The following is a 20,994-nucleotide window of genomic DNA, read 5'->3' as shown; positions in this document are numbered from 1 at the left end:
TTCAAACTTTTAATTAACCAGTTAACACACTCAGTGTCAGACACAAGCTGTGATCTGTGGCAGGCTGAAGTATTTTATACATATGTACATAACTTTTAGTTAGGAGTTAGTAGTAAGGTTGTATGGCCTTGTTACCATTATAACTAATTAGTTTATGACGATACTTACTTTGTAAGATTATATTATTAGTTAGAATATTAGTTACGTTTTATACTTTAGTATTTTATACCTTACACATTCATTCAATAGCTCTGTCACATTAAGTAAGCAGACTCTCCACTGATTGTCACACTGCATGCTTTTGACTTACAGCACTCTTTTCCCAAGCGCCCCGGCCTCAGTCTATTGTCTCGTTGATTGGCCAAGCTGACCACAGCCACAACAATTTTAAAAATCTAAAAAATCAGTTGCTACTTTCACCTCACAAGGAAAGACAGATCTTATACTCGGGTAGATTTATTGCCGTATTGAGTCAGTTTCTCATCATGTTGGATTTGGATATGTTAGGAAATCCATTAACGCTTAAGGTTTGTTGATTATGTATTTTATGATGGTGTATATATATATGGATGAGTTCTAATTATCGCGATTAGAAATAGGATATATTGTGGATTGTACGGAAGTCGTTTAGTGCCATTGTGTTTCCGTAGGGTTGCATTCTAGAGTTGATTTATTGGAAACATAATGTTTCTTCTATATATTTCTAGTTGCTGATCAACTCACAGTTCAGTATAAGTGCAGTACGTGCAGTACTAGATGATATAAAGAAGTGATATTTTATAAATTCAAAGAGTACCTGTAACAGATTGCATATATTTATTTTAGATTTTATTTTAGATTTGCTTATGTTGTTGTTTCGATCATTGTTTCGGGCTGACTACATATATTTGTTTGTTTATTTGTTTGTTGTTTTACGCCTCACTCAGCAATATTCAAGCTGTTTGACGGCGGTCTGTAAATAATCGAGCCTGGACCAGACATACCAGGGGTCGATATCATGAGCATCGATCCATGCAATCGGGATACGATGAAATGCATCAACCAAGTCAGCGAGCCTGACCACCCGATCCCGTTATTTTAACGGTTCATTTTCCGTATTCTATTCATTTCAACTTTTATGTTGACTGCCGCCATTTTCGAGTTCTGACAGGAAAACAAAAGTCAAACTCAAAACATGCCGCGGGAAATAATCACACTACAGCTCGGGCAATGTGGCAATCAAAGTACAGTATTGGTTTATCACTTGTTAGTGAATATGCACATGCATTACTGTTCCGTGTCATCACTTTACGCTGATAATATTTAATATGGAACTGCACCGAAGGCCTGTATTGTTTACGATGTGATGTTGGCCTAGGACATGCTAGACTTTCGAGATATCTTATTTTTTGTGTGAACTACAGTGAAGTGGATAAAACGTTTCTTGAAACTGAAGTTTTATCCACGAATGGCAAGATAAAATGACATTAATTTCAAAGAAGTATTCGCTGAAACTGTTTTCCAAAAAGTTTTGTCAGCGTTAATACTTGTAAACACCCTACCTCCCACCCAAAGTAGTTTGTCTTGGTCTACTCTAGGGCTGGGACGAGTCCAAATTTACTACCCGACCCTCCCCAGGTACCCACTGTAGGTCTCAAGGGATACAAAATGTCCGATTGGGAATTTTATGTAACACAGCACTTGCACTTGCAAAACGTATTTAGATAGTTACGTATTAAACGATCTGGTCATGCAGTCACTGAAGTAGACTTATCTTTATTCATATCTTTATTCAACCATATGAAAAGTCAGAAGGAATGGGTGCATAGTCAGAAAGAAATGCGAACATTAGTGACTTGTAGTGTAGAATTCTAGATAATTTTTGTCATTAAACAATTTATCACATGACTAACCACGGGTCCAGGTAGTCCTGTGGGTACCCGGGTCCAACTCAGTACCCATCCGACCCGGGTACACAAGTTACCCGTCCCAGCCCAAGCCTACTCCATGCTTGTCATAAAAACTGGTAATGTTTGATCAGTCGGGTCCAGCATGAACTGAACAATCGATTAAACTTGGTTGCCACTACACAGGGAATTGAATAATTAGTAGCACTGCAGTCCATTCTTTAGGGTATATTGTTTGTTGTTTACGGGCACTCAGCAATGTTCCAGCTAAATGACGGCGGTCTATAAATAGTTTGGACCAGACAATCCAGTGATTGACATCATGGGCATCGATCCACACAATTGGGATGCGATGATATGCATCAACCACATCAGCAAGTCTGACCACCCGATTTTGTCAGTCGCCTCTGACAACACGCATAGTCGCCTTTTATGGCAAGCATGGTTTGCTGGGGTACCTATTCTTACCTGGATCTTTATGGGTAATATTTTCTGTTTATACTACAACAAAATTTGGCTGACATGCGCATGTCATTTAGATAGTAACTTACTTTGTTTTTCTTTCTTTCCAGTTGGAATGGAGTTTTGGAAGCAGCTGTGTGCAGAACATGGGATAAGTCCAGGTATAAATATACCTAGTATAAAGCCAAATATTTAAAAAAATTGCTAATTAAAATCACCCGATCTACCAAACATTTAAAAATGATAATGTGATATGTATCGTGGAATGACGCTTTTAACACTATTCCAGTTGTATCCCGGCATGTCAGCTTAATGTAGGAGGAAAGCCCAAAGTGATACGGATCTCAGACGTTTACCACTTCGGTGAAACCAACAAGCACACGGGTATGGTGCTGACAAACCTAGAAACATCATCGGGGCGAACCAGGATTCGAACCCACAATCATAGGTTTCGGGCGTGCCCAAGGGATGCAACTCTGCTCAGCGAATCACTGTGCCTTACATGACAGGGCCACCTGTGCCCCCGTAACCATAACTCATCAGTTTAGAAATTTATTAATCTGGGATATTTCAGTGGAAAAGATTGGCTTCACTCTATTTATCTTTTATTTTTTAAAATATAATATTTTCATGATGCATGTTTCAGAGGGTATTCTTGAGGAGTATGCCACAGAAGGAACGGACAGAAAGGATGTGTTCTTTTACCAGGTAGGATCAGTTTGGTTTTAACAGTATACCAGATGCCGGGTATTCCCTGGTCTTCATGATCTGAGGGTCATGACTGCCTGGTCAAATTGAGTTTTGGGAGTCATGATAAGTCGTGTTGAAGGAGTTCAGTGACGTACCCTGGATACTTGTCTGATATATGTATTTATGAATGTATTCTGAATGAATATCCACATGTCACTTCAAACAAGATATATTGTGAATCAGAATGAATGATAATTTAATGATTAGCAGTATTTTGTTCATAGAAAGTATTACTAGAGCCTATGTCATGCTGTTTTTACTAAACGAGTGTTAGAATTCTTGTACCTCGAGGGGCAGAGAATAGGAAATGCATGAGTTCTCACAGGAGTTCGTAAAATCAGTATGACACATGCGAGTGTAGTAATTCCTTTATGACAAATTATTTCTTAATCCTTTTGAGCTCCCCTTTAGAAAAGTGTACAAATCATGACCACCGTCTTGCAAAACCACAATTGTCAAACGATGTCAACTGTCTTCAGCTATGATGTCGTTTCTAGCGTGACGTCATTCCTACCTCATTTCACAATAAGATTCACATGACGTCAACAAACTCATCCGGATGACGTAAATAATACACAGGTGCCCAAGAAGTGATATTTGCACAAGTGCACATTCAATTTTTTATGAACTGTTATTTCTAATGGGTAATACGTTTTACTACAGCTATCATGTCAGTCAATGCCTCTAACATGACTTATGTTAACTATTAATATTTCAAGTTTCCATCAATGTTAGCATTAAAAAACTAAATTTTTTAGTTCACTAGTCCTTGTAATGATAATGTATAGAATAACCCTTAAATATAGTATTACTACTAGTCCTTATGATTCCTTAACTGTTGGGCAGTCCGACAAGGGTTCTATCGCTGAATGTATAGCCTGATCCATGTACAGTTGAGATGCATTGATTGTTCATTATAATCCAGAGCTACAGATAAGCATCGTATTTGCGTAAAATACCTCCCCAAAATATTCAAAACCCAATTACTTTCAATTAACTTGCATACAGAAACGCATACATTAAATGAAAAACTCAAATATTTAAAAACAGCTCGCGTAAATACCCATAGAAGCTTTTTCAGCATGCGTTCAAAGGAGCTAATTTCCGAAACACAATTATGAACTAATTTGCTTGCTGAGTCTGGGCTATTTATTCAGAACAGTTATATACATCCAAAACATTACTTCATTTTGTTTAATTTTGAAATGTTCACTAATTTTAGGAAAAACCCAATAGAGTGATGAATAGATGAGTAAAAAAATATTGGTTACCATGGTTACCCAATGAAGAATGTAATAACCCAATTAAAATAGAAACCTAGAGTAAAAACTCAATTGCCCAAAAAGTTATCTGGAGCCCTGCTTAATGCTATTTGTTAAGTAGTATTAAGAAGTATTATAATGCACTTGTTTCACAGAGCTTCTGTCCAGGAAGGTGCAATAATAGATATTTACCTGGCTCTGTTTGTTTGTTTGTTGTTTAACGCCGTATTCAGCAATATTCCAGCTATATGACGGCGGTCTGTAAAATAATTGAGTCTGGACCTGGACCAAACAATCCAGTGATTGACATCATGAGCACTGATCCACGCAGTTAGGATCGATGACATGTATCAACCAAGTCAGCGAGCCTGACCACCTGATCCCATTAGTCGCCTTTTACGACAAGCATAGTCGCCTTTTACGGCAAGTATGGGTTGCTGAAGACCTATTCTACCCCGGAATTTTTACGGGTCACCTGGCTCTGAGAAAATTTGATTCTACAAGCAAAATGACTTTTATGAGAGGGATGTAGAGGATCGATTATTCAGTTATTCATATGTCAAACTGTATCAAATACTGTATTCGACGTAATAAACGCCCAGTGCGCTCTCAAAATTAGAAATAGGGGGATCTTATTAGAATATAATTTTGGTGAGAAAAACAACAGAGTTGAAAGAAAGTAAATTTGGTGGTTTATGCTGACACTGGTGACAACCTGAAATGCTACAAAAGAAAATGGGGCGCGGGTGGCCCAGTCGTCTAAGGCGCCGCGATTCGCTGTGCAGAGTTGCGTCCCTTGGGCACGCCAGAAACCTATGATTGTGGGTTCGAATCCCTATTCGCCCCGTTTGTTTCTAGGTTTGTCAGCACTTAGTGAGTGAGTGAGTATGGTTTTACGCCGCTTTTAGCAATATTCCAGCAATATCACGGCGGGGGACACCAGAAATGGGCTTCATACATTGTACCATGTCAGGAATCGAACCCGGGTTATCAGCGTGATGAGCGAACGCTTTAACCACTAGGCTACCCGACCGCCCCGTCAGCACTTAGAAACTTAGTTAGATCTACACGTCATTCACACAAAGTTGAGTCACAAATTGCACTAAAAATAGACAAGGGGAAACCCTGATGGTAACAGAAAAGCTGACTTTGTTCAAAAATTATTCTTATCGAGGAATGTGAATATTGCAGATGTTTTGTTCAACAACAAAGATTTAAATGATAATTCATGTGGCTGTCAGTCAAATAAAGTACCGGTCCAAGCCTAATTTTACCGGTAAAAACGGGTAATTACTGGTAAAAAGGAACATTGTGTTCCTGTGTGTTTTGGGTAGCATCGACTTTAATCTTGCATTTTTCATTGTTTTTAATACAGTGATCCCTCGCTACAATGCTACCTTTGAGGTCCAAATAATTGATGAGCGTTATAGATGATCAGCGGTTTAACGAAGGTCGAGTCGTAGGTGGTAGATGACCAACAAACCAGTATACATGCTCTGCCTACCTAACACGATCTGCGTTGCACATTTCAGAGTTTCAAAAAAGATTAGAATAGAAGTTATTTATGATTCCTAGTGTAAAAAACGATTTCGCCGAAATTATTGTAAACATTATTGAATGAAATTTTGAATATGATTAAAAAAAATATTTAGCAAACCTTAGTCCAGATAAACAATGAACATTTTTTTATATTACCAGATATTATAATAAAAGGATTAAATTGCGTAATTCAGTTCGTATTTGTTGACTGTTACGGTGTTACATGATCGCGATGATCAGCTGATAATATTTTCTGAGATGGTGGAAAACATTGTGTCATTGGAAAACTTGAGTTTATTTAAAATGTTAGTACATTTTGTGAGCCATGCTTTACTGCGCGCTATAACAGAGATAGCGCTATTTTGAAGGGCACTATAACGAGGGAACACTGTAGTCGTCGTCCATTTTCCGGTATCTTATAAGCATCCAGTCAGTATAACAGACATTAGAAACATGTTCTGGTAATGCTCTCAATGGTACTGTCGAACCAATTCGACAGTGTGTCACTAGCCACGCTGCTACTGTCGAACCCATTCGACAGGCGAATAGCATAACAACACCCAAAAATGAAACTCGCACTAAGTATTTTCCATGTAGGTTTTACAATTACATGTCATTTAATTTATGAATGGTATGCATGAATGCTCAGCTTACTAAATATCAAAACTTTAAGTAGTTTATATACCTGAAAAAGAAAATCCCGTAAGTTAAAAAAGTATTGTTCAAATTTCTCGGCACACAACTACCCATACATATTTGTAGAATATCTGTTGACGCCGGGTTGGCGGTACACCTGCTTTACAAATCCAGCAGTCAACTGAGATCCGCGTGGCAGTTGAGGAACCAGAAGTTGATTTTGTTTTGAGATTTGATTGGACTATGGATAGACTCATTAATCCAGCCTTAATATAACCCCACCTCCAGCCTCGTTTGGCAAGAGTGGAAACTGGACTTTTATAGTCAGTTAACTCCCTTGCTTCAGGAAGATGGCTAGTCTTTTCTCGTGTAGCAAAGCACTCATGTCCACTTCTCTAGAAAACTGTATTGAATGTTTAGATTTTTAGGTTAATTTTCGACAATAAACTTGTCAAGCAGAAGTTGTTTTGTTAACAGAGTGGTCAGGGATATTGTCACGCGTAAGTTCTTTGTAGGCTGATGACGAACACTACATTCCCCGGGCAGTGTTGTTGGACCTGGAGCCCAGGGTGATCAACTCAATCCTCAGCTCACCCTATGCCAAGCTGTACAACCCTGAGAACGTGTACCTGTCAAAACATGGGGGTGGTGCGGGAAACAACTGGGCCAGTGGCTACACACAGGTAAGGTCAACCATGAAAACCCAGGCTGTGAGTTTAGGCATAAGTATGAAGTATTATTATTAAATATAGATAGAATACTAAATGGGCTCCCGTGTAATATGAATTTTATGAAACGAGTGAATAGTTGTGGTATCTGACGAGCGAAAGCGATCACGATCCACGGCATAGTCCAATTGAGTTTAACAGAATAATACTTCAAACACGTCAGAAGTTGAAATGTATGAATTTAATACCATACAACGGTCAACCTTTCAAATTCAGGCGTCCGTTCCACAAGATTATCATAGGGCTAAGACTATCGCAACTCACATACTTTAACTTAGACTAACGACTGTCATTGCGCTACAATACGATCGCCTTGTGAAACGGTCCTTGCACCTCAAAGTTTACAATCACGTCACAATACCCGATGACGTAAATTGTGGAATTTCGTTGCAAGATCCTTTGGCGAAACAATGCTGGGGTCATCGAGTGCATAAGCTCCTCTCAGTGATCTATCAACTCCACACGCAATGTCGTTGAATAAGAGATGTTGAGAGCTTTCAATATTTGTTCGTGAAACGTGTTCCGAGAGTACTTAAGCACGCGTTTTGTTATTACACAATGTGTAATACAGCTGTATGTTTATTAAACGGGTGATCTCTTCACGGGGAAGTAATAAATATAGAATACTAAATGAGCTCCCGTGTAATACCAATTTTATGAAACGAGTGAATAGTTCTGGTAAGTGACTAGTGAAAACTTTCAATGGTGTTATTGGAACTTGTTCCCGCAGTACATAAACACACATGCCGTTATATAGCTGGAATATTGCTGAGTGCGGCGTTAAACAACAAACCAACCAGCATAAACACACACTTTGGTATTACACAATGTGTAGTACAGCTGTATGTTTATTAAACAGGCAACTAATAAATAATGGCCAACTTATCTGGAACTCCATAGGTACACTTAAAGTCACTGATGTTAGCATTTGTTTCTGACTATGCACACATTCTGTTTGACTTTCATATGTTTGAATAAAGCTAAAACTTCAGTCAACTTCAGGGTATGCAACTATGCATGACTAGATATGTGTATCTAATTATATTTTGTCAGGTCTATGGTCAAACTATTCCCAATCGAAAATTTTGTACCCATGTCAGACCTACAGGAGGTACCCAGGTAGGGTCAGGTAATAGGTAGTTGGGTACCCAGGTAATAAATTTGGACTCGTCCCATTCCTAAAATCTTTTCTAATCTATTTCATTGCTAATAAGATTGATATCTATGTTTATTTTCAACTGTAAAGGTTATTTCAGCCGTAAGCATTGGTAAGGTCATCCTTATACTATATATTGATTAAATACAGGATCCGTGGTAGAAAAAGTCTTGCCATAACCCATGCTTGTCGTAAGAGGTGGTCAGACTCGCTGACTTGGTTGATGCATGTCATCGATTCCATTTGCATGGATCGATGCGCATGATGTCAGTCACTGGATTGTCTGGTCCAGACTCGATTATTTACCGACCGCCATCATATAGCTGGAATATTGCTGTGTGCGGCGCTAAACAACAAACAAACCAAACTAACTAAACACATGTACAGAATGTCAAAAATGATCTTTTCATACACAGATACTGTCCAGAGTTCCTTGTCTACATTTCAAGACAAGATGTGACTATATATAATTTATGTTCAGGCTGAAGGGCTGTACGAGGATGTGTTTGACATCATAGACAGGGAGGCAGATGGAAGTGACAGTTTGGAGGTATGGAAAATGTTCTGTTGTCAATATTGATGGAATTAGTCTTGGATTTTGTGCAGACAATTTGATATAAGTATAGTTTTTGGTCCAGTACTGGATTTCTTTTGAGAATTCATTTTTTCCGAAACATATTAAATTCAGACACCTAACTAAAATACTAAGTGTGAATCTTGTTTATCTGTTTATTAGTCCTCTTGTCAGTGGGGGCACGGGTGGCCCAGTCGCCGTGATTCACTGTGCAGAGTTGCGTCCCTTGGGCACGCCAGAAACCTATGATTGTGGGTTCGAATCCCGGTTCGCCTGGATTATGTTTCTAGGTTTGTCAGCACCATACCCGTGCTCGTGGATTTCACCGAAGTGGTAAACGTCTGAGGCCTGCATCACTTCGGGCTTTCCTCCCACATTAAGCTGACATGCCACAATATAACTAATACTGTTAAAAACGGTGTTAAACCCAACTCGCTCACTCCTCTTATCAGTGAGATAAAAGTCTTTTTTTCTAATGTTTAACACATTCATGACATCTTCTCATACACTACTACAAAGACTATGTAGCTGAAACTTTGTATGAATGATCATAGCTATAGTGGGGGCACGTGGCCCAGCCGTCTAAGGCGCCGCGATTCGCTGTGCAGAATGGCGTCCCTTGGGCACGCTAGAAACCTATGATTGTGGGTTTGAATCCCGGTTTGCCCCGATTTGCCCCGATTATGTTATAGGTTTGTCAGCATCATACCCGTGCTCGTGGGTTTCACCGAAGTGGTAAACTTTGGGCTTTCCTTCCACATTAAGCTGACACGCCGGAATAGTGTTAAAAGCGGCGTTAAACCCAACTCACTCACTCCTAGCTATAGTGCCTCTACAAGGTGCTCAGAGAATTCCAATCTGATTGTAAACATGCCCACCACAAATTGACCATTATGTTCAGGTGAGCATCGGAGCCTTGTGGCATACTAATTTGGGTTTTCTTTTCATAATGGCTCACCTGGGTTCGTATGCATAAGAATTATGGAACATCAAGATAAATTAACTGACGTTTGTGTTGTGATATAGGTATGTTTAGAATTGTGTCTGAGGGTTGTTTGTCTGTTCCAGGGGTTTGTGCTGAGTCACTCTATTGCTGGTGGAACAGGGTCCGGAATGGGATCCTATCTGTTGGAGAGACTTAACGACAGGTGTGTACAGAAATATCACAGTCGGAACCAACAATCCTAGATAAAATTATGTTTTCAAGCAGGCTTGATGCAAACTGGAAGAGATGCTGTCTTAAGTCTTAACTTATATTTACTTATACCTGTTGGAGAGACAGGTGTGTACACAAATATCAGAAATCTTAGAATCGGATCCTTTGGTGACTTGGGCGGGGATGATACACCCACTGTGCGATTCGATCCATATCACCAGTCAGAGACGTAACATGTACGCGAGACGGGTGCGGTCCGCAGTACTCAGTGAAGCGCTTGATACTAATTAATTCAATCACCGTGGCTGTGCTGTCACCCGCGACCTCCGCGAAAGTAATTAAAGCACTATGTAAAAGCATCCACTGCCGAGAGGGACCACAATCTGGCGGGTCGCGTGTACATCGAGGCATCCTTGCTCAAGATCCGATGCATATCACGATAGTTGTACGTGTTCTTCTCAGTGGTGCGTAAGCCATCTTTTTCATAGACAGTATGGCCAAATACCTGGCACGCTAGCAAATTACAGTTGGCAGTGTCAGGAATGGTGCAATGTTGTTTTCACTACTCATTGTCACTTAAATAGTGTTTGGTGTAACATTTATTGAAGAATACATTTACTTAGTGTGCGATTGTGATTGATAATTATATCGAGAATGAAAATATCGTGATCCACCGATGCATCGGTGTATTGTCTCACTACTATCGGTGACTTGGTTGATTGTGTGTCTTCATAATAATAATAGGCCATTTATATTGAGCATATTTCCACACCACTCAGGGGCATGCTCAAAGCGCTATTATTACCCCGGTTTCTGGATCAGTGTGCACTGAACAATCATTATCAGCTCCCTGGGGAGTATACAACCCAAGCTGCTTGTTAGGCACTAGAAGGTTAACGACCACATTGCCATCTCATCCTACTGGGTACTCATTCACTTCTGGGTGAACAGAGGCACATTTCGAACAGTCACTTGCCCATGGAGACACCACATGTGCTTCAGTAGGGGGCAGAAACAAAGCCCTAGAAGCTCGACCTGTGAAGATCTGGGGTAGAATAGGTCTTCAGCAACCCATGCTAACCGTAACAGGCGACTAACAGGCTCGCAGACTTGGTTGATGCATGTCATCGATCCCAATTGTGTGGATCGATTCTCATGATGTCAATCACTGGATTATCTGGTCCAGACCGCCGTCATATAGCTGGAATATTGCTGAGTGCGGCGTTAGACAACAAACACACCTTGAAACTCATGAGCCAAACTGCTGAAACACTGTCATTGTCCGAACCAGACTTGATTATTTACAGGCTGCTGGTATATTGGTGAGTTCAGAGTTAAACAATAAGTAAATATATAGTAATAGTATTCCCAGTCATAGTGTGGCAGCAAGTTTTGGAAGGTAAGAGTAAAGCGTCTACAGAATTAAAAGCATAAATTTTCATTTCAGATTTCCAAAGAAGCTTATCCAGACGTATTCAGTGTTCCCGAATGTGGATGAGATCTCTGATGTTGTGGTTCAGCCGTACAACTCCATACTGACCCTCAAGAGGCTGACGCAGAATGCAGACTGTGTGGTATGCATGTTACCGACACTTGGCTCTACAGATCTGGCATCTTAGTAACCAGACCTTGTTTACTGACGCAGAATGCAGACTGTGGTATGCTCACTACTGAAACTTGGCTGTACAGATCAGGCATCTTAGTAACCAGAGCTTGTTTACTGACACAGAATGCAGACTGTGTGGTACGCTCACTACTGACACTAAGAACAATGTCTATGTGTTGATCTCCCTTTGTGAATGTCGAATAACCTAGTGACAAATGTGTTGATTTGTCATACTAAAGTACTCACGGAAATGAAAAAACAACTTTTTTTCTTAATTTAAAAATCGACACAAAGTGTTACGTAGCTGTAAATACGAAATAACAAAACAACTCGAAAAGTACTAGTCTGGATTTGCTAGTTTGATCTCAGTGAACAATACAAAATGTACTTGACAGGAGGTAATTTGTCGGCACTTTCAACATTCAAAAATAAAACTGTCCAAATTGACATAGCAGAAACAGACTATAGGCATTATGCACCTGTTCTCACCTGTCAAGGTGTCATAGGCCGCCTTGATCTACTTACACCTGGTTATGCCCTGTTTCACAATAGTCTATTTTATTCACATTTTTACGTGTAAAAAGGCATAAAAACATTTGATACGCTGTATTTGTGCCACGGCCCAATTAGTACTAATTTAGTTGTTTGAATATTTACATATTTTGTATATTAACTGCAATAATTTAAGATCTGAGGTCGAAAAAAAGTGTTTTTTTTTCATTTCCGTGAGTACTTTAGGGACCTGTGTTTTATTTCAAAGTAAACCTCATCTTGAACTTGGATATGGAAATGCCTAACACATGTAGAGTTTGGTTGTACAACTTGATGGCAGAAATGCTGTTGTGGCCCAGTCGTCTAAAACACTGCAATTTGCTGTGCAGAGTTGTGTACCTTGTGAGTAGGTCGAATCCTGGTTCACCCGGTATTATGTTAGGTTTGTCAGTGTTTAAGACTGCATAACTTCGGGCTTTCCTCCCACATTAATCCAACCTGCTGTTGTACAACCTGAATACTGTCCAAGGCGGCATTAAACACAATTCACTCAAACCTGTGTACATTTGAGACAATGTTCTGATAGGGTTCACGGTCAGTACTGTCATCAGGGTTTCATGAGACGCACAAATGTGCATCCAGTATGCACAAAAGTAGAAAATGGACACAGTGTATTCTTTTTCTGTCTCGATGGACCCACTGTACTATGCATTGTACCTACAGCACATAAAGAGCCATCTTCCCGAGGCAAGTGAGTTAACTGACTATAAAAATCCAGTTTCCACCCTTGCCGAACTAGGCTGGTATTATGGAGTTACATTTTAGCTGGGCTAACGAGTCTATGCATAGTCCAATCAAAATCGCAAACCGAAATCCGGTTCGTAAAGTGTCATGCAGATTTCGGTCAACTGCAGGATTTGCAAAGCATGTGCACCGCTAACTCGTTGTCAACAGATATTTTCTAAATCTTTTCCTCGTTTTATCCCAATATAGATCTTGATTATCAATCTGATCGTCTTGACTGGGCGCCACTGTTTTGTTTGAAGCAAATGCAAGTGATACGAGAAGTTGAATCTGATTTGTCAATAGGAGAGGCATAGAAAGGACATAACTGGTAATAGCCACTGGTGGCGTTACGATCGAGCCCAGGAATTCCAGCCTAGTTCGGCAAGAGTGGAAACTGGACTTTAAAAGTCAGTTAACTCTCTTGCCTCGGGAAGATGATAAAGAGCAGTTATGGCGTGTCATTTCATCCATCATTTATGGCCGCTGTCCACATGATCTTTGATTCATTCCAGGTTCTGATGAAATTATCAAAATGTACAGTACACAACACCATTTCATTACTTTGCAGGACCCTCGTATTGCCTGCAAGGATACTTAAAATTAATTATTGGGGTCGCTAGACCCCCCCTGTTGTAAGTCAAGGTAAACCCTGTGTCTTTTGTTGATGACTGCTGGAGATTTTAATTGTACTTCCTTGTTTGTCCCCAGGTGGTGCTGGACAACACGGCTCTCAACAGGATCGCCGCCGACAGGCTTCACATAGACACCCCCTCCCTGGCACAGATCAACCAGCTGGTGAGACGGGATGCCTTTGTATAACCTGGTTTAGTGTTCTCAAAATGTTCTGTGTCCGGTTGTATCAGCCTGTGATCGAAAGTGTAATGTCTAGTCTGTAAGTTGTTAGAATAAGAGAACAAAAATAACAAACAAAACATGCTGCATCTTTTGAAAACATTTGCAGAGAAACATATCATAAACCAACAAAATGGGCAAGGTCTTTTGAAAGCTTTTCTTGATTGGCAATTCACCACAGAAAACATTAGCTATTACTCTTTATAACAATCTGTGACCAACTCCGTATTCTAGGGGTAGAGCAACTCCCAGAGAACAGGATGATGATGGTCTGTATCATACCAAAAAACATTAAAAGATGGTACTTGTCACTCATCGGCCTGGAGTCAGTATACTGTGTGTGAGTGGGGTATTCGTGTGAAACTATGGCATATCAACCCTGGGTGTGCAGAAATTTCCAATTTTCAATGGTGCCGAGTTATTTTCCCTGAACAACAATAGAAAAGTTCAAATTCACATAATGAATATATAATTTCATTTACTTCAGGTGTCAACTGTGATGTCAACAAGTACGACCACCCTGCGTTACCCAGGTTACATGAACAATGATCTGATTGGCCTGATAGCTTCTCTCATCCCCACCCCTAGACTCCACTTCCTCATGACTGGGTACACGCCCCTAACAACTGACTCACAGGTGAGCCTCTCCCCTCTCATCCCCACCCCCAGACTCCACTTCCTCATGACTGAGTACACGACCCTCACAACTGACTCACAGGTGAGCCTCTCCCCTCTCATCCCCACCCCTAGACTCCACTTCCTCATGACTGGGTACACGACCCTCACAACTGACTCACAGGTGAGTCTTCCCTCTCATCCCCCCACCCCTAAACTCGACATCATATTGGCTGGATACACGCCCCTCACAACTGAGGCTCTCCCCTCTATCCCCCACTTCCTCATGTCTGGGTAAACTCCCCTCACAACTGTAACAGGTGAGCTTTAAGACAGTACTATCTGCAGATATAACTGATGGGTTTTTTCCCTGAGATTTCTGTGTCATCTTGTTCTGTATGTACTAATTTGTGATGCTTTGACTGACTGTTTACTGATTCAGGTGGCCAGTGTGAGGAAGACCACGGTGCTGGATGTGATGAGACGGCTGCTGCAGCCCAAGAACATGATGGTGTCGACGCCGGTGGGAGCACATCGCCAGGCCAGCCACTGCTACATCTCCATTCTCAACATCATACAGGGGGAGGTGGACCCTACACAGGTGAGGCACATACAGGGGGAGGTGGACCCCACACAGGTGAGGCACATACAAAAGGACCCTAGAGGATCAAACTAAGTGTTAGAACAATCTAGAATTTTAATGATTGCAGAAATGGCAATAAATGGATGAATTATGTTTACTCCACGCTCTTGTCAAATCATTGAGAGGATCTGAGAGAATGTGTTAAATGTTGAACTCACTCACTGTCCTGTCTGATCTGCAGGTACACAAGAGCCTCCAGAGGATCCGAGAGCGGAAGCTGGCGCAGTTCATTCCCTGGGGTCCAGCCAGCATCCAGGTGGCGCTGTCACGCAAGTCTCCCTACATCCAGACGGCCCATCGTGTCAGCGGCCTCATGATGGCCAACCACACAAGCATCTCTCATGTAGGTCCAACACTACATGGACTCCTTATGTTCTAATTTGTTGTTTAACGCCTCACTCTGCTCATTCCAGCTATATGACATCGAGTCTGGACCAGACAATCCAGTGATTGACATCACGAGCATCGATCCACGCATTTGGGATACGATGATATGCATCAACCAAGTCAGTGAGCCTGACCACCCGATTCCGTTAGTCGCCTCTTATGACAAGCATGGGTTGCTGAAGACCTATTCTCCCCGGATCTTCTCAGGCTTTGGGTTCTAGTACCAACAACAGTCGTAATATTAGTGCGACAGTCAGGGATAGACGTGGCCACAAGTCTGTTAGTCTGACATGGGGACTAGTGGCTACATATATCCCTGACCGAGTCTGAGATAAGTGAATATCTGGAGGGTCTAGTTGTTTCCTCCCCAAAACTAGTTAGCAGCTCATTTCAGACAAGTTTATGTAGACTAGTTTGATTTAGCCATTGGTGTCCTCCCTGATAGATGTCTGACCAACAGAATAGTGATTGCTTGCTGCCAAGTCATCAATGTTCATTAGGAGAGTATTAGTTGGGGAGCAATGATACGGAAGGCACCAATATGATTCGTATCACGATTTATCATATAATGGGTAGGTTTCTCGACAGTATAAAACCAACGGATAAAAACGATATCCGTTGGGGTCATATGCGGATAGAGATGCAAATATCAAAGGTCAAGTAGGGACTACTTTCACTGTTTATAAACAAACATGGTGTCGCACTCGTCATTCGGCGATCAAGTCAGAATTAACCATCGGGAATCTGGATAAACTACAGGGATAATTGCTATCATTATCAAAAGAACAGTCTAATATACTGAAAACCTGTGTCTAACTGTGACGTAGCTAAGGCATTTTTTTAAGGTTTGGCAACTTTGGAGACATAAATTTCTAAACAATTTGGCGAGGTCACGAGGCCTAGCCAAGCGGGATCAGTAGCCATATCTGTGCTTGTAGACCTCTGCGGCTTGAAACCTCCTCCGCAAATTAAAATAGTTGGATTTGGCGGAAATATGTTTGAATTGTTACTTTGTCGCTGTGTGTACATCTGACTACACTTCTTATTATGACAGGACAGACTGTCAACCACATCTGACCCTGGCCGTGACGTCTCAGACTAGGGTTAGAGTAGCACTGTGCACCCTTTGCCATGTTCAGTTTCAAACATAAGAAAATATTGTGAAGTATAAGATGCAGTGTTTTTTTACTCACCTCATTGCTAAATTCCTCTTTCAGTTGTTCGAGAGAATCCTTCGCCAGTTTGACAAACTGAGGAAAAGAGAAGCTTTCATGGACCAGTTTAAGAAGGAGCCGATCTTCAAGGACAACCTGGATGAGTTTGATAACTCTCGAGAAGTCCTGCAGGAGCTGGTTGACGAGTACCAGGCCGCCACGCGACACGACTACCTGGACTGGGGCACACGACAAGTAGGTCTTTGATCATCATCTTTGTTTCTTCATTGGACAGGACATGACTTCTGTGACTTGTTATGACATTTGTTGCAACGTTTGGCCCCCCTACAACAAAAGTTCCTGTGACATTGAATAAGATTTAATACAAAGTTATGTTTTTTACCAAATCTGAAACAATTTCGGTTTGCAACAGATAAAAGACTCATGTAAGTGTTCAAATGGGTTAATTTGCCATCCTGACTTCAGAAAATGCGTGATTTCATAAAAAAAAAAATGAACATGCAAAAATGTCAATTTACAAATCAATAGTGTGTGTCCACATCTGGTTGCGATGCAAGCAACACATCTTCGTCTCTTGGAATGGACCAGGCATCGCACAAAGTCCTGTGGGATATCTGTCCATATCTGCTGGAGCATGTTTCGAAGGTCCTGGAGTGGAGTGAGTATGGTTTTACGCCGCTTTTAGCAATATTACAGCAAGATCACGTCGAGGGACACCAGAAATGGGAATCGAACCCGGGTTTTCGGTGTGACGAGTGAACCCTTTAACCACTAGGCTACCCGACCGCCCCCGAAGGTCCTTGAGTGTCTGTGGTACATGTGGTTGACGAAGGTGCTGACCCATCTCATCCTACATGTGCTCGATTGGTGAGATCAGGGGAGCAAGCCGGCCATTCACGTTGTTTTGTTGAAGGGAATCCTGAACAAGTCGAGCAATATAGCCGGGCGTTGTCATGCCATGACAACACAAAAACGGAAGAACAGGGCCGATCTCATCGTGGTAGCTGTCCATTGAGATTTCCCTCTACCACTATCAAACGGCGCCTCTGTCTAGCTGTAATCCCATACCATAACGCTGTCGTCCCCAAACCAACCGATCTTCTTCCATGACATAATGATTGATTATTGCTTACGTGTGGTCTACCACTCCGAGGAGGGTCTCTGACTGCAATCGTCTTTTGCCAAAGTTGCCATAAACACCAAATGGTGTTGTCTGAGGACGTTAAATTGTCTTGCAACACGTTCCTGCTTCAAGCATACCAATGACTCGCAGATGCTCATTTTCGTAATTGTTTTTCTGAGTGGTTGTCAGCACCATGCTAAAAAATGCATATGGAATCTTGTTAACACTCGTTTTTATACCCATTCTTGGGTATACTTTTCTGTAGCAGTTGTGTTTTTTGTGACTTGATTCCATACAATATCGAGAACCAAAGTTGTTTGAAAACTACACTAAAATATTGGTGTCACAGGAACTTTTGTTGAGTATTGAGTCTTAGCAATGATGAATTACTCAAGGCGAATACTGTGTGGGACTGTTACCTTTGTGTTATCTGGTTTACACCTTTGATCTTTATATCTATTTGTTATGTACATCATTATTGGATTCTTAAAGTTTCCATTCTGGATGATCACTCACTCTACATGTATTGCAGGGAGCCGTTGCAGAGCAGGCGTGATGGCAACAGCAGGACAGAAAACTTTCTGTCGCCGATATCTACACAAATCTCACATGAATAGTCCTCACTGGGTGCAGTAGAGGCACAGTGAGTGACATCCTTGTTAGGTGTCCCTTTGATATGGCTGGAATAAAGCTTAAACCTCACTCACAGATCTGAGAATCAAAGGATAGGGGTCTCATTTATAGTGTGTGCTGTAGTTATGTTGACAGGCTGTACAGAAATGTTTGCATGCCAATTGATCAAGTTTCTCTATGTATTTATTATATACAACAGTTTTCAGATGACACAAGTTCAGTAAAAGATATTCAGCTCAAACAGCATAATGCTCACAAGCATTACACGAAAAGATCTGCCATTATTTACATATAATATCAACCTACTTCTGAATTGTGTCATATTGATGTGATTAGATGAGTGTGAACACATTATCACATTAAGCTGGACCCATAAAGATACCAGGTTAGGTCTTCACGACCCATGCATCCCGAAAAGGCGACAGACGGGATCGAGTTGTCAGGCTCGCTCACTTGATGTCATTGTATCCCAATTGCGTGGATCAATGCTCATGTCTAGTCCAGCCTCTACTTACTGAGTGCAGCATTAAACAACTGATGATTAAGCTGATGGCTGTGATACAATTGAAATACTCACATGTGATGGTTTTGTAGGATTTTAGACCCTGACTATTCAGATTTTTACCCTTTTTTATATGGATATTGCTGTATTGTATGAACAAAGCTCCACTGTGATGCAATGAAATACTACTAAACGGTAAGGACCAAAATAGTCAAGTCCAACCAAAAATGAAATTCTCAGCTACACACAAAATACGTTGTTGCAAGCCATTTTAAAAATAAACATTTTAGGCTCATGGTCAAAGAATGTCTGGTTTTGCAGATGTAGGATATATTATATACACCATTGTGGAAATATTTTTGAGTCCACGTGCCAAAGATGGATAGTATTTTGTCCACACCGAAGACTGCATTTGAGCGCTCATGCAGAATTGTTTGAGTATTTATGGATATACTAGGTACATTAACAATAGAAAGAACAAATCCTAAAGTACACAATAAAGAAATTGGACATTTCAATGCTTGCCCCATAGAGTTTGAAACGTATGCATACAAAACACATTTTATTGTACATGGATGAAAATGGTGCAAATAAATTATCTACATGACTGACTTTTCTTACATTTATTCAGGTGCCAACTTCCAAGAGACGGTTAGCACTGATTTTTGTGAATACCCTTTGTCTATGAAATCTTCAGGTTGTCCTCTTCACGGGATATTCAACATCTGAAAGTATACTTTGTTGACTTCCATGGTTGTAAAACTGCAATTGCAATAGTGAGACAAGTTAGGTCAGAAATTATTAATTTATTTTGGCACATGTGATTTTGAAAAAAAATGAAGTACACAAGCTGAAAGAAAACGAGTCATCAGCAGCTGTCTGAAGTAACCACAAGTAAATGTGCAGTCCACATTCGCCGCCACAAGCCATCAATCAACAGAGATCAACTATGAACTCAAACAATAATCACTCATCCTGTTTATTGGCTTCAAGTTTTCTGTCCATCGTGTTGTGACAGCACTATCCCTTTGTTGTCACACCTACATGTACCGACTCATGTATGCTATTGTTTCTGCACTATATCCCTCATTCAGTTTGATGGGTCTGTGTGTTTAATATTTTCTAGTTTGTAAGTTTTAATAGGTGGGTGAGATATGGTGCTAGGGTGTGATTGTTTTTGAATTTCTTTAGGGTTGCAGGTCTGAGATTGTTGTATTTGGTGATGATTTGTTTTAGGATGGGGTTTTGTTGGGCCCCAGCCCAGTAGTTAAGGATGGTTTGATGGCGCCTAAGTTGGATGGATGTAGTTCCTGATATTAACTGGAGAGAATTTAGTGATGTACCGGTTCTAGTGCCCAGGGCTATTTTAAGGGCTTTATATTGAATAGAGTTTATTGTTAAGTGTTTCTGATATGGAGTTGAGGACTGGAGCAGCATAGTCAATTTTAGATTGAATTAGTAAAAGATGTGACCAAGTTATGAATATGGGGGGCCCCATGTTAGTTGATGGTGATTCCCAGAAATTTAGCTTCCTTTTTGAATATGATATTTTGATCATTAAGGGTGAGTTTGGGTGGACAATTTGGCATGTGTCTGTTTTTGGTGTTAATTTGGAATCCCCACTGGGCTGCCCAGAGTTCTATATGGTCAAGAAGGGGTTGAATTCTATTTTGGATTTGTTTTAGGGATGTTGACGACGTCCAGAAGGAAGTATCATCAGCAAATTTTGCAGTGCTTATCGTATTAGTTTTAGATGGAAAAATGTCGCCAATCATAAAATTGAAAAGGGTTTGTGAGATTATACTTCCCTGTGGGGTGCCGTTGTCTAAATGATGTGGGTCAGATAGTGTTGTGGGTTTTTACTGTAATGTTTCTGTCTGTTAGGAATGAAATTTAGAATTCTGCCATCTATGGCTTTTTCTTTAAGTTTTTGAATTAGGCCATGATGCTTTACTAAAGTCCATGAAAATCTATATAAATGACAAACCCCCTCCCGAAACAGACCTCTCACTCCACAAAACATTCACATCA

General features: G+C 40.7%; 1 protein-coding gene across 2 annotated transcripts; it reads left to right on the top strand.

The window, feature by feature from the left end:
• The first annotated feature begins 1,136 nt into the window (after positions 1-1,136).
• Positions 1,137-19,545, top strand: LOC139470082 (tubulin gamma-1 chain). Of its 2 annotated transcripts, none has more exons than XM_071252373.1 (13): positions 1,137-1,223; positions 2,459-2,509; positions 2,995-3,056; positions 7,051-7,218; positions 8,901-8,969; positions 10,062-10,141; positions 11,597-11,723; positions 13,742-13,828; positions 14,373-14,522; positions 14,943-15,101; positions 15,325-15,486; positions 16,748-16,939; positions 18,361-19,545. In XM_071252373.1, exons 1-13 carry the CDS (start codon positions 1,175-1,177, stop codon positions 18,382-18,384), a joined length of 1,380 nt encoding a protein of 459 aa, XP_071108474.1. In that variant the 5' UTR covers positions 1,137-1,174; the 3' UTR covers positions 18,385-19,545. The 2 variants fall into 2 exon arrangements, with proteins under 2 accessions (XP_071108474.1, XP_071108473.1); XM_071252372.1 differs by having other exon boundaries at positions 14,943-15,137.
• The last annotated feature ends 1,449 nt before the right edge of the window (positions 19,546-20,994 follow it).

The sequence above is a fragment of the Haliotis cracherodii genome, unplaced genomic scaffold, assembly GCF_022045235.1.
Source record: "Haliotis cracherodii isolate W230 unplaced genomic scaffold, xgHalCrac1.p SCAF_20, whole genome shotgun sequence".
NCBI lineage: Eukaryota > Metazoa > Mollusca > Gastropoda > Lepetellida > Haliotidae > Haliotis > Haliotis cracherodii.
Note: the sequence above shows the minus strand (reverse complement) of the source record. Positions and strands in the feature narration are given on the sequence as shown.

Bases quoted from the DNA above. Each gene is read 5' to 3' on its own strand.
- LOC139470082 (XM_071252372.1), top strand. From the start codon at position 1,175: ATGCCGCGGGAAATAATCACACTACAGCTCGGGCAATGTGGCAATCAA. The intron at 10,142-11,596 runs GTGTGTACAGAA...TTTTCATTTCAG, and splicing joins TTGGAGAGACTTAACGACAG to ATTTCCAAAGAAGCTTATCC. The intron at 13,829-14,372 runs GTGAGACGGGAT...CATTTACTTCAG, and splicing joins TGGCACAGATCAACCAGCTG to GTGTCAACTGTGATGTCAAC.